This window comes from Penicillium subrubescens (genome assembly GCF_028828155.1).
Source record: "Penicillium subrubescens strain IBT 31985 chromosome Unknown utg000004l_segment0_segment0, whole genome shotgun sequence".
Taxonomy (NCBI): domain Eukaryota; kingdom Fungi; phylum Ascomycota; class Eurotiomycetes; order Eurotiales; family Aspergillaceae; genus Penicillium; species Penicillium subrubescens.
The window spans coordinates 2,278,991-2,291,036 of NW_026643154.1; the positions used below are offsets into that span (position 1 = coordinate 2,278,991).

A 12,046-nucleotide genomic window follows, 5' to 3' on the forward strand; every position below is an offset into this window, starting at 1 on the left:
TATGCGCTTAAAATCCTTCCCCACTTATTACACTCAAACTGTGGAGAATCTCATCGGGGATGGCTGAAAACGGTTGTAGATTCCTACATTGCACGTGCTTTGTGTAAAAGTGATGTGCTGCTAATGCAATATTCATTTGCACACCATATGTGTCAAGATAACGAATTCGTATGTTTTTCCCAGGTTGCTCTGTAGTTATGGAGTGTTTTCGAGTTGATGTAATTAGGGACACAATAATCGTATATCCATTCGCTAACCCATCATTCCAGCCCTATCATTATTACCATTGCTTAAAAGATTCCCTCTAACTCCAATATCAAGCCCCTCATAGATCATGTAATGCCCGCGGCACCAGGCTCACGGGCATGGCACCTCCAGTAACTGGCGCTGGATGATGTTGAAACATAGCAGGCGCCGAAAATGCCGGTTGCGTGGGGACGTATCCAGCAGGGATGAGCTGTTCAAAGCATCCATATCCCTCAACAAGGGGCTCCATGCCAGATGCAGGCATGAGGTGCGTCAAATCCAGATTCCCAGATCGAGATGGTTGTACCACAAACAAAGAGCCCTTAAGCACATCTGCGCTAGGTGAAGCTTGCTCAGCGCTAGCTGCTTCGGAATATCTGCGCTGGACTTCTCCGACAATACACGCAATCCTATACGCCAGATGGTCGCTACTTGGAGCAAGGTGGAGCAGGAAGGCCCGGACCTGATCGATCTGAGGATCCGATGGATTATAATCACACAGGGTGAGAGCAGCATATCCAAGGATGTAGTAGACGTTATCGATCAATCCTGGCGCAGCCGAAAAGCGAGTCTGGAGGGAACGGGAGATTATCAAACGCGCATTGCTGCATATTTCGGTGACCAGCCTGTCGGATTCTGGTTGGAGCCGAGACGCGGTTCTGTGGAGCAGTAACTGGCAGAACCAGATACTGAGCTCGAGGGTTGATGGTCCTTCATTCGCTGATAGATAGCTTAGCAAAGTACATCAACGTGTGAGAAGATAACGACATACCGATCAGATGGGCCCATTCCATTTTCCATCGTTCAATCTCCTCGTATTCGCCCTCGGCAAATCGTAGACGCTGAAGGTTGTACTGGATTTTCAAAGCGATTCGGTAGAGTTTGATTTCTGCGACAATCCTGCCATCCTCGGGTGTGGCCCTAGGATGGTCTAGAATGCGAGTGCAATGATCAAGTTGATGTTGCTGTAAATTAACAGAGCGGCCGTATCCGAGTGCAGAACTTTCTCATTGTTAGCAGTGAAGAGGAGATTGATCAAAGAGAACATACTGCAAATGAGTGAGACAGAAGGTATTCCAGAGACGCATTTGAGAGAGCATCTCATCGGTCAAAACACTTTTGGAGGGGAGGTTATTGAGAAAATTGAAAGAAGTCAAGGCATGGTTGATCGAGATCCCGCTCAACAACCAGCCATCCATGAATCCTTCTTTGTGACCTGAAGTAGGGTAGAGACAAAGCAATGCAAGTGCTTGGAGCAGGTCATTTGTCAAGGGTGACCGTCTCCAGAGGGTTTTGGTGACTCCATGCTGCACTTGCATTGAAATTTCGTGAATTGTATTTGCAGGCATTCCTGGGAGATATCGAGATGCCAAAAGACATGCAGTATTGAAAAGCAGTGTATCCGTTCTCTGAATGCTGGATGAAAGGTCTATTGAGACCCAAGGGCTGAAATATTCGACAAATCTATCCAATGGTCAGTTGCCGGGTCAAGGATGCTCTGGGAGTGCACAACTCACAGTTCGATCAGTTTCAAGGATAGCTTAGCATCAATTATCCCCTGCGACACAATATCGCCCAGCAGATCTGCTTCGGTGGAGAGCTGATCTCTGAAGCATTCAATTTGCAGGTCCCGAATGAACTGCACCGGTTTTAACGTAAACGATGGCACCGGCCAATTATCGCCCGATGCCACATCATCCACGCTGCGTGTTCCATGGGAATGCGGGCTACCAGCAACTGTAGATGATTGATTGGCCATCTGACGCATCAAATGAATCATCTCGCCCATGCCGCGTTCCAGGGAAACAAGCCGCTCCTCAATGGAAGGGATTGCCGCGTTAGCGTCTGACCAAGTAGACGCATTATCCTGGAACCTATCTTGGGTCTCTGGCAATTCACAATCGAGTCTGAGAAATAAGAGTTAGCTCTCTGGACTCCAGTTTGTAGTCAAATTGTGGGCTGGAGGGCTCGGGGCCCTCGACAAAAGCCCCCCAATCAGAACTTAGATCCAAAAAGGAGCGGGGACATTATGGGAACAAATAAAGTAGACATCGCGAAAAATGAATGAGAATCAATGCTACGAGAGCGAAAGAATGATGACGAACCTGAGTGAAAGACAGCGACGACAAGCATGTCCTCGGGGATCCAGATCACATCGAGTCTTCAGCTTACGGCATGTATTGCACGCAGTCATGGAGCGACGGATCCGCCCTCTGGGGCGAGGATCTTGGCCGACCGAGTCAATTCGGTGACCATCATCGAGAGCAGCAATACTCTTGGTCTCCCACGATGTTGTGCTATTTGTAGGTTCGGTTCGCGTCATAGCTACAGAAGGGAATTGATATTTGGTGTGTTGCTAGGGAACCATTTATGACCGAGAGGTAAATAAGAGCGGGGCGAAGAAGAGGGTCAAAAGTAAATAAAAATGGAGGTATATCTGGTACGAAGAGGACGTGCAGCAGAGTAATGAAAGTAAGTTGAAGTAGTAGAAGGTTGAGAGGGGATCAGCAGTTGGACCCTTCCAAGCCAAGTTTCATGGCGATGGAGATCATTAAATCACTGAAAGTTCGGGTGGAGATACTGGAGGCTTTTTAACAGATAGCAAACCGTGTGAGAGGAGCCAATTGCGACAAGGCCCCGATGGTTGACGATATCGATTCCGCCAAAGTGCGCAGGTACGTATCCACTTCGTGGCGGACCTGGGGTAAACCGCAAGGCATCCACCAATCTGGAGCTTTGCCACGGCTTCTAGAAAGGTAGCGATGACCGGGCCTGCTGCATGCTGCGAGGTCAGTAACAGCACAAGAGAGGGGGTGATAGCTGCGCATTGGCTCCTTTCTGTGACTGCCCCTGCTCACTGCCCGATGTGAGCCGTCTAGAAACGTTCCGGGCGGGAGGGGTCAAGTAGCACCCATGCTGAATCCGCCGTTCGTGAGAAGCGTTCACCACCAGAATTTAGTGAGATTGGTTTTGTTTAAGTTAGGCTAGCTTAATTTAAGTGGTGGCCACTTAGTCAAGTGGTCGGTTGAGGTTTCTAGTGTCGAGTTGGGGCTAACGTGGCTAACTGGGCTAACTGCGCTGGGGGTGGTCCCCAGTTAGTCTGCTCTAGTAGTTGGCCTTATCGCGGATCCTCAGCCTCTGTTCTCTTTTGTTCTGGGCTTTCCAAGTCTTATCTGAGTTCCTTCTGGATTGTTCTTTCCTCCAGGGGTATTGCATATATCTCCGAATCCTGCCATGCACAACTTTAGACATCGATTTCATGACAAACGCTGCTTTCTAACCAATTTCCACTCATGATCCCCTATCGCCCTAATCATTTCGGTACTAACTAATCCCTCCTCGTGCATAGTGATGCAAAGTGGGGTTGTTATCATATCATGCGTGTGAATATGTGAAATGTGGACCATGGGTATTTAGTGGATAGGATCGGGAGTGGGGAGAAGAGGGAAGAAGGCTCGGGTTATTTGGCTGGCTAGCATGTGCAAAGTATTTCTCGCAAGTAATTCTGGTCGGGCCAGTAGCCATTCTAGGATAATCGGGGATTAGACTAAGGCGGGCTGGTCTTGAAGCAATGCTACATTGTAACTTTCTGGACCCGGCTAACGCCGGATCTCTGCCGGCTAATGCTTGGGCCCCTGCTAGCCTTATCCTTAGCGAGCTGGCAATCGAGAATCCCAGCTGGATAATCATGCTGCGCAACTTGACACCTATCCATGGCGAATATGAGAGCACGCTGTGTGTTTAGCGCCCGTGCCTCGACTCGCAAAAAAACGTCATTCCACCCGCACCACACGAGTCAGATCTGTAGAAAAAAGGATTCCGAACAATATAACCGTGTTCTTCCCGTCCCGCGATGACAGCTGTGTGTCTTGTCTTATGGTCTAGGTCTTGACCTTATCAGGCGACACTATTTTCCGCCCCAGATTAATTCAAATCCAAAATTAACCTTGGTGTCGATGATCACGGAACATTTAGACGAGTTCGCTTGTCAAGGTAAAACGTAAATCAACGTTCGTTCGAAGTCTCTTTTTAAATCGCGTGACGCTGAGTGGTGCTTGCGCAGAACAGAATAGAACCACCATCCGAGGTTCATTTGGCTTCTCCACAGTCGGCTCCACTTCATCCCAAGGGTAATATATATTCCATGCAGACAGCTTTGTGCCTTCCAATTTGGGCAGTAGCGTGCTGTCGGTCGTTGAACACGGGCGCACGAATAAGAAGAAGCGGTCAGGATCTCAAGATCCAGTATCAACTCCTCAAATCCCGCTGGTATGCCGGTGGCTTATCTTGGTTTCTTGGTTTCTTGGCTTTCTCTTCGTCTGGGGTAAAGTTCGCCAACACCAGGGCCAAAGGAGCTGAAATAATAGGAGGGTGCTGAAGGCCCGACACAGAATTAAAGGTTCTATCCTTGACATACAGACAGCATCATTCATTTGTGAAGAATTTTGTATGCATATGGGTCTGCCTGTTGCGGTGACTTTTACCCCATATTCTAATTCAAAACGCTCGCTCTGCACATCACACATGAAGGGGTGGCGATCGACTAGCCATCAACGTGCCAAGAATGATTTTCATGGCTTGGGCAATATCAAGCAATGCCCAGGGAATATGGAACTACGTGCCAATCCTCGCTCGTAGCTGCCGCCAGAGATTGGCATGATTCAAGCTGCAGCCTAAAGCTAAGTCCCACCACAAAACAGTGGATACGAGGCCCGGAATAATTAGCCTGGTAACAACGTCTTTCGTCAACAGAACCCGGAGGCTCGCAAGGCGAGCATTAGAACACTTGGAAGATTCCAGGACCTTGACAGCAGAGCGCCGAAGGCGCTTATGCAGGAAATCACTTTAGAACGCCTAGCAATGTTACAGCCAAGCTTTAGTCCAATGTGATCGGACCAATGGCCCCTCCTGATCACGAGGTCTGCTCCAATGATGATCCCCGGGGATGCAGAGCACATCAGAGGTCAGACAACGCTATATGCATGGATCATATACTATTGGCGGGATAAGACATTTCCCATATAATCTACTGATGTAAGCCCGATGGTCGACCTAGCGTGCGTTTCGCAGATGAGGATGCAGGGGTATTCACAGGAACCCGTATACCCCCTTCATGAGATACTCAGATGACGGCATGATATAGTTGGCGTCATATTTTCTGGAATTGCCCGGGGTCCGCCGCCGTGAATAGCCAGCATAGATCAAACGGTTTGTTTAGTCTATGATAAGAGGCTGCGGGTGACAGGTGGGCCAAGCCCGCTTTTGTTCGAATGTCTCAGAGATAAGACTTTTGGCTGTTGCACCACCTGTTTGAATGGGAATAGGCGATTCTCTATGATATTCTCGCTCGTTCTTCCGAAGCCATCCAGGATCTTGCCCTTACATCTTACATGAGGCCCGGGAAGATCCCTCGGTCTCCGGGCGCAGTACCTTACTTTGATCACCGGTCAAAACCATAAACATAACCTATTAGGAAAGCATTTTCCTTTTGTAATCGATCGCTGTGTCCAACAAGTTGGAATCAGCCATTCGGCTCACAAAGGGATTACGCATAGGCAGTGCAATTCGAGTAATGTATTAACGATACATATAGAGCTTGAAATGACCTAGCGCAAGCTTTCTGTAGTCATTGACTGTCTCAATTCACATTGTAGTTTTCCAAGATGGTCTATAATATTGTGCTTCTTGAACGACAGGTGATATTAGGAACTGCCATGGCCAAATTTGTCAAAGCTTAGAGTGGTTTTCAATGTCGGTTTCTATAGATTACCTCAAGCCACTCCATCATGGCTCTCTGGGCTCTGAAAAGGCCGCAATATTCGACTAATCGCTATTATCTATTGCTCAATCAGGCTCTTTTGTCTTTCGATAGAGGGTGGATTATTGCTCAAGCGGTATGGCACATATTGACGAGCTGACAAGTTTTATATAATTGTTAAATTTTTGCATGAAAAAGGACAAAGATAGGTCTTAAATGTTTAACTAGTTTTGAGTGTATAGACTAAGTTTGTCACGTTAAGTGCTCAAGTCGGCGGAAACAGGCCTGGGTCCTGAAAAGCAAACAAACCCTTACATCTTAGATCCTCTTGGTGGTGTCGGAGACTTCTCATATACGTAGCTACTTTGGCCTCCACTATCTGGACTGCCTGGGGTCTCAATAAATGGAATGTGAGTTGCTATGTAAACATACCGCAGTATCTCTCCCTAATATGATGCTAGTATGTTTTTCAGGCTAGGAGCACCTACTTAGAATACCCGCTTGAAGTACCTAAGCGAACATTGGCAAGAGGTGTATATCTTGCAGTACTAGATACTGTATTTCTTAATATCGTGAAGGAATTAATGCACACACATCACACCCAATGAAGATTGATATGGCTGCATCTGATCTTGTCACAATTAGAGCATGCGCCAAATATCCACTATTGACAAATCTCGCCATCTAGAACTTGCTTCAAGGCTTCGAGTGCAAGGCTATTTCTTTCAATGGGGCAAATCACAAGCTACGCACTAGTTTTACGCGAGGAAGGTCCTCTACCACGATAGCAGTCGGACTCGGTCGCCCTAATTTCCCGAGAACGACCCTATGGGAGTCGTATCGTGAGATAGTGATAGAACTTGGGCTAATTACCTTGTCGCAATGATTGAATTATTAACCGAGTAGTTCCCAAGTGTAGGTGAGATCTCTCGTAATTGAAGGCGCTCATCATTTCGAGGGGACTTGATGGAATCATACTGGATAAATGTGTCGTTTATGTCCGTGAGGTAGTACTGATATCGTTGTGGCAAGGTTTCTGCGACAGTCGTCTAAGCTTCACTCTGTGTAGATAATATATCTCAGTCTCTCACTGTACCGGACGACCCCATATTCGAAAGAGAGCGAACTGGTTCTTTTCGCCAAGGTTGCGGTAGCCAGCTTACCTGTCTCTATCTTGGAGATTATTACACTCTTTGCTATTACTTCATGAGTAGTATTCGATGATTTCTTGCGAATAGTTTCAAAGTCATGATAGTTTACCGTCTCCGATAACTAGGCCTCCTCTTACACCTCCACCTGCCTCTACTTTTTTCTTCCTCGGTCGTGATCATTTCGTTCAAAGAACGACTTGATTTCTTGACCTCTAGTTTAGGACTTACGGAAGGGTTTCATGAATTGAACACCACGACAACCTCTCAAGGACATCTTATCAGTCGCTAATTAAGCGAGAAACCAAGGAATGATCCCCGAGCATCAGGGAAGTCAATTCAAAATCCGTTCAAAAGGGCTCCGAAAACAAAATGAACGGAAGCATGTATAGTACCAACGACTCTGTGATCTCTAGATCTAGACGCAGAGCTGTCACAGTAACATCCTGTTCAACTGTGCAGTAATCGGCACAACAAATACCACGACACATGGAGGAGCTACGTGATATCATGTACCAAAGTCAACAGGTAATAATAGTAACTAAATATTTAGTAGTCTTCCCTACAATATAGCTTCTAGGTGTCTATGTTGCGCGATGCTCATTAACGTCTTGGGCTGCAAGCGGTGTGATCAAATGAATAACATATACCGTTTATGTTAATGAAACTTTCGGAGACATATAAAGCTGGATCTTTGAGCATATCGCGTATACTAAGGCTCGCTGTAATAGAATATAATACGATGGAGTGCCTAGGGTGGCTGTGGAGTTAAAGAGTAGAGGCAGTATGGGAAGAGAGATATACCTTCAGTTTCGTGTGCCTACATACCTGAGGGACATTCCCCAGCTATAGTGTTGTTCCTTATTAACTTCTCCTGTCAATGTTTATGTAACGATCTTGGTAAGGAGCAATAGCGAACAAAAGCCTGAAGAACCTAAGGAATCTAGTTACTTTGTCTGGAGGAACAATTGAAGATAGATATAGATCTTATAGATCTCTTCGTGGGGATATCACCTTCTATTCTTTTTCCTTCTCCAGAACTGATTATGATACTTTCCTGAAATCCCACCAGTTAAGTTAAATGATATTCCTGGCTATAACAAGTCATATCTTAGTTCGAATTCTCAAGCCCTAGGATTCAACGTTCATTCTAGGTTTTCTACCAAATCAGGAGAAGAGTTCTTGCTGCCGATACTTGGTAGTGGAGGACCAACCAGCACTTCGTGCCATCCTATGTTAGTCGATAGTAGGCAATCCTGGGGGATATAAGGATCGTGGATGATTGGTAAGAAAAAGGGCGGGCTTTAATCTCAAGCTCAAATGAATCGACATATAGCGAGACATGAAAGTGCCCGGGTCTCATCTTTTTCAAAAAAGGCAACTTTCACATTAATCATCAATCAGATAGACCTTTCTATGAATGAGAACGACTTCGGAAAATCTGTATAAAGACGCTAGAAAATGGCTATGTTGGCTCTTTTCATGTTTCAAAGTTGATCAATTTAAATATGATTGCCAGTAAAATGAAGTCATGTATTCAATGTTTTCGGAGGTCTCTATCTAAATAACACCACTAGGTTCAAGGCATTCTATCAAACGTGACAGTAGGCTACAACGGATATATTCGTAGAACCAGTGCCAAGCTTCGTTCAGTGAGCAGCGCTCGCTCAAGTAGAGCCCTCCAACTAATTAAGCATTTTGCAGTAAGCTAGCTAGAAACATGACTTATATAATAGTTTATTTATTCATCCTAACCATCAAAAAGTAATTTTCAAAATCATCCTTTTCATTTAGTTAGTTACAAATGGGAGGTTAGCTTGGAACCATGCTTAGTATCAGCGGGGTTTGAGGGTTGTGGACAGTTGCAACGCAGAGTTAATGCAGGCAGGACGTAAATCTGTAGCTATTTTGATATGCATCTGATATTACCACACAAAGCTTGATTTCTGTATTGCCTGTTGAGCTCCTTGCGCTTCCTTTCTTGGTTTCCTAAATGGTCCCAAAATTCGGTGGACTGCAGCAAATGAAAGATACCAATGTATATCATGTACCACAACCCAAAGCTGGAGTTATGATTTATGCATATATATATCCTTGATTGATTGGTTGGAATAAGATATGTCCACACGAGTGCTTAATGACGCAGCTAATACTATACCTCCAAGCTGTAGCTTCGTCGTTCTAAGGATTGTCTATGTCGGATACGACCTCCGTACCAAGTACACAAGGGAGGTCACCCTCTCTCAACTCAGAGCAAACGTCAGAAATCTAGCCCGATGGGAGGCCGAAATTTGCAGCTCGGATAATCCGGTACTTGCATGGCTCTGTACTACAGTATCTACAGAGCATAGCCCACAACCGAGGCAAGTACGGCCGCTAACTCGATTAGGGAAGCTCCGTGGTTAAGACCCTCTTTATTAAGTACCTGAAAAATCGAGAATGGTACTCGAGAACGAATCTTATGGACGAGAAGTGGATTCATGATCCTTCGGTCAAAGATTCCAGAAGGAAAAATCGTGCTCCGGGAAGCTCCGTGGCGGCTTGCCATGCGACTCTGGGAAGACTACCTGACACTATTGATTTTACTACTTCCTAGGCCAGTGGGTCTGCGTCGATCCCGGCTCAAAAAGTAGGTAGACCAATAATTCAATAGTGCATTTTTCAAGCTTTGACAAGACCTTTGTTACTAATGAGATACATAACGTACCCAGACGTGGAGTGAATACGACTCCCACTAGCAACTTCCGTGACTCCGGGCCCGATGCGGATGATACGATAATTGCACACTCTGTATACATGATTCCAAAAAGAGAAAGAAAAAAACAGGAAGTATGGGCCACCATTGCATCACAACCACACTAATCGCAAGGATCGACACCAAAAATAGGGTAGAGCACAGGCCACAGATGGGGCGCTCCGAGGTGTTCATGACATGTCAAGTTTTCCTCCGTGTTCTCCGTTCATGCAAGAGGAATACTGTAGCTCGCAGAAGCCGCGTACCTTATCGATCTAATTGGCTTGACGAAGATTCAGCAACCCCCCTCTCCCTTCACGAACGCCTCATCGATCTGCACGCGATCGGCCTATGTGGGCTATGGCATTGACATAAGACACCTCATATTAACGTAGTTCCCGGCCGACCCGATCACCCAGTGGTCCCGATCACCCAAAAACACCATACTGGAGGCAACATTTCACATCTTCATATCTCAACGCCTGAGGCTAATTCTATGGTTCTGGGGTATTTGAGTATTAGACATATCATACTAGGTGTATTTATTAGCTCAAAAAATATTTTGGGCGATAAGAACATAGACATATATATTTGCACTGTCCGACCGGGGAGTATTTTGGGAGTATTTTTGGTATTGCAGGTAAGCAACTATTTTATGAATATGCCGGCTAGACTAGAGTATTTCTAGTGTAAGTAAATTCTAGCATGCTAAAAATCAGGTTAAAATATATTCTCGTTGTTGATTTACTGGCACCTGAAAATTCGCATGTAGTATGGTGTTTTGGGGGTGATCGGGGCGGCGCCGGGTGGTCGGGTCGACTGGGAACTACATTAGTTGTCGAGTATCTCTCAGTTGTTAGCAACCCCAGCAAGACCACATAACCCCCCCTTGGACCCTCGCGACAAGATGGCCACCACTCGATTGAGTGTGATACTCCTCGCAGATACTATGTGGCGACTGTAACACCCATCGTGCGCGAGGACGTCATGGTGTGAATTCACCGCTATATGATGCATCGTAGAGGAAGATATCACTCTCAAAATCTTATGCATTGGTACCCTCGGACGCGGGGCTGGAGGATCAAGGGGTTTAGACGGTTGTTTTCTTCCGCCCTGTATAATTGGACGCCACGTTCACTCTATGTGTTAGGTTCTTACTATTCCTTAGATGGATCACGTGTGGTCCCCAATACAACAATAGCAATATTGAAATAAAGATAACAACGCGGGCGCTGTCTCTTGCTGTGCCCATAGCGTGTACGCATAGTATTTTCCTTATTGTTTCATTCGCCAAAAATAAACTTCACCCATGACTTCAGTTTCAAAGTTCCCATAGGGGATATATCGCGGACGATATACATACATACTTCATTCCTTGTTCCCAAGATTGTCTCGTGTTCGTCCAGACCTTCCAGGCCCACAGCAAGTCCGAGGAAGTCTGCGACCGACCGAAACCGTCGTTGTTTTTGACATGATGGCCGGACATATAATTCCAGATATAGGCCGTCAAGTTTTACGAGATACTGTAGTATACTATTTCTACAGTAATGCTAGTTTTGAAACTAATGCGAGATGCTTAATTTTCGGGGGCTTCCCGGCTTCTCCTTGGAGCTGCAGCCACAATCTCGCCCGGAGTACGGAGTACAGATGTCTCAGTGCAAGGTGGATTAAAGGATGGAGATCAAAGTGTGGCTCAGCGTATCAGGGCCGGGTACCACCCAATCCATTCAGCTTTCAATCTCCAGAACACTTGGGTAGCACGCCATCATTCAGGAAACGGAAGCTACCTAAGTTAATTATTCACAGCCTCCGAAAATTCTCCAAGTGGTAGTTGATCATCTTGGAGGGGGTCGACTGCGAAGCACGTTCACGTGGCTGGCAACAAGTCTTCGGAAAGTTGGAGCTGGGGCGGGCTCAAACGGAGGCAGAACGCACGAATCAGTTGCAAGATCAGCCTGTCTGTCCGAGTTTGAAACCTCCGAATGGCAGATGTCAATCCATGAACCAGACACCGACAGTCACCAGATTAGACAAGAATCTAGCGCCTATCCAACTATGGGAAAGAAGAACACAGTGACATCCCGGCACCACCACAGAGCAACTATTGTTCATATGTGATTATGTACGGAAAAGTTACCACTAGCGTTGTCCCAGGGCATC

General features: G+C 46.1%; 2 protein-coding genes across 2 annotated transcripts; both read right to left on the reverse strand.

Moving 5' to 3' along the window:
* Positions 1–151: 151 nt before the first annotated feature.
* N7473_005925 (Zn(II)2Cys6 transcription factor domain-containing protein) lies at positions 152–2,569 on the reverse strand (the record flags this gene model as incomplete). The annotated part of the gene is made up of 5 exons (XM_057151865.1): positions 152–966; positions 1,019–1,248; positions 1,297–1,710; positions 1,764–2,153; positions 2,352–2,569. The coding sequence occupies 5 exons, from the start codon at positions 2,567–2,569 to the stop codon at positions 326–328; spliced, it is 1,893 nt and encodes a 630-aa protein (XP_057009670.1). The 3' UTR covers positions 152–325.
* Positions 2,570–2,750: 181 nt separating this feature from the next.
* On the reverse strand, positions 2,751–2,994 carry N7473_005926 (uncharacterized protein; the record flags this gene model as incomplete). Its single annotated transcript, XM_057151866.1, has 2 exons — positions 2,854–2,994; positions 2,751–2,826 (listed from the first exon to the last, which is right to left on the reverse strand). The coding sequence occupies exons 1-2, from the start codon at positions 2,964–2,966 to the stop codon at positions 2,751–2,753; spliced, it is 189 nt and encodes a 62-aa protein (XP_057009671.1). The 5' UTR covers positions 2,967–2,994.
* Between the last annotated feature and the right edge of the window lie 9,052 nt (positions 2,995–12,046).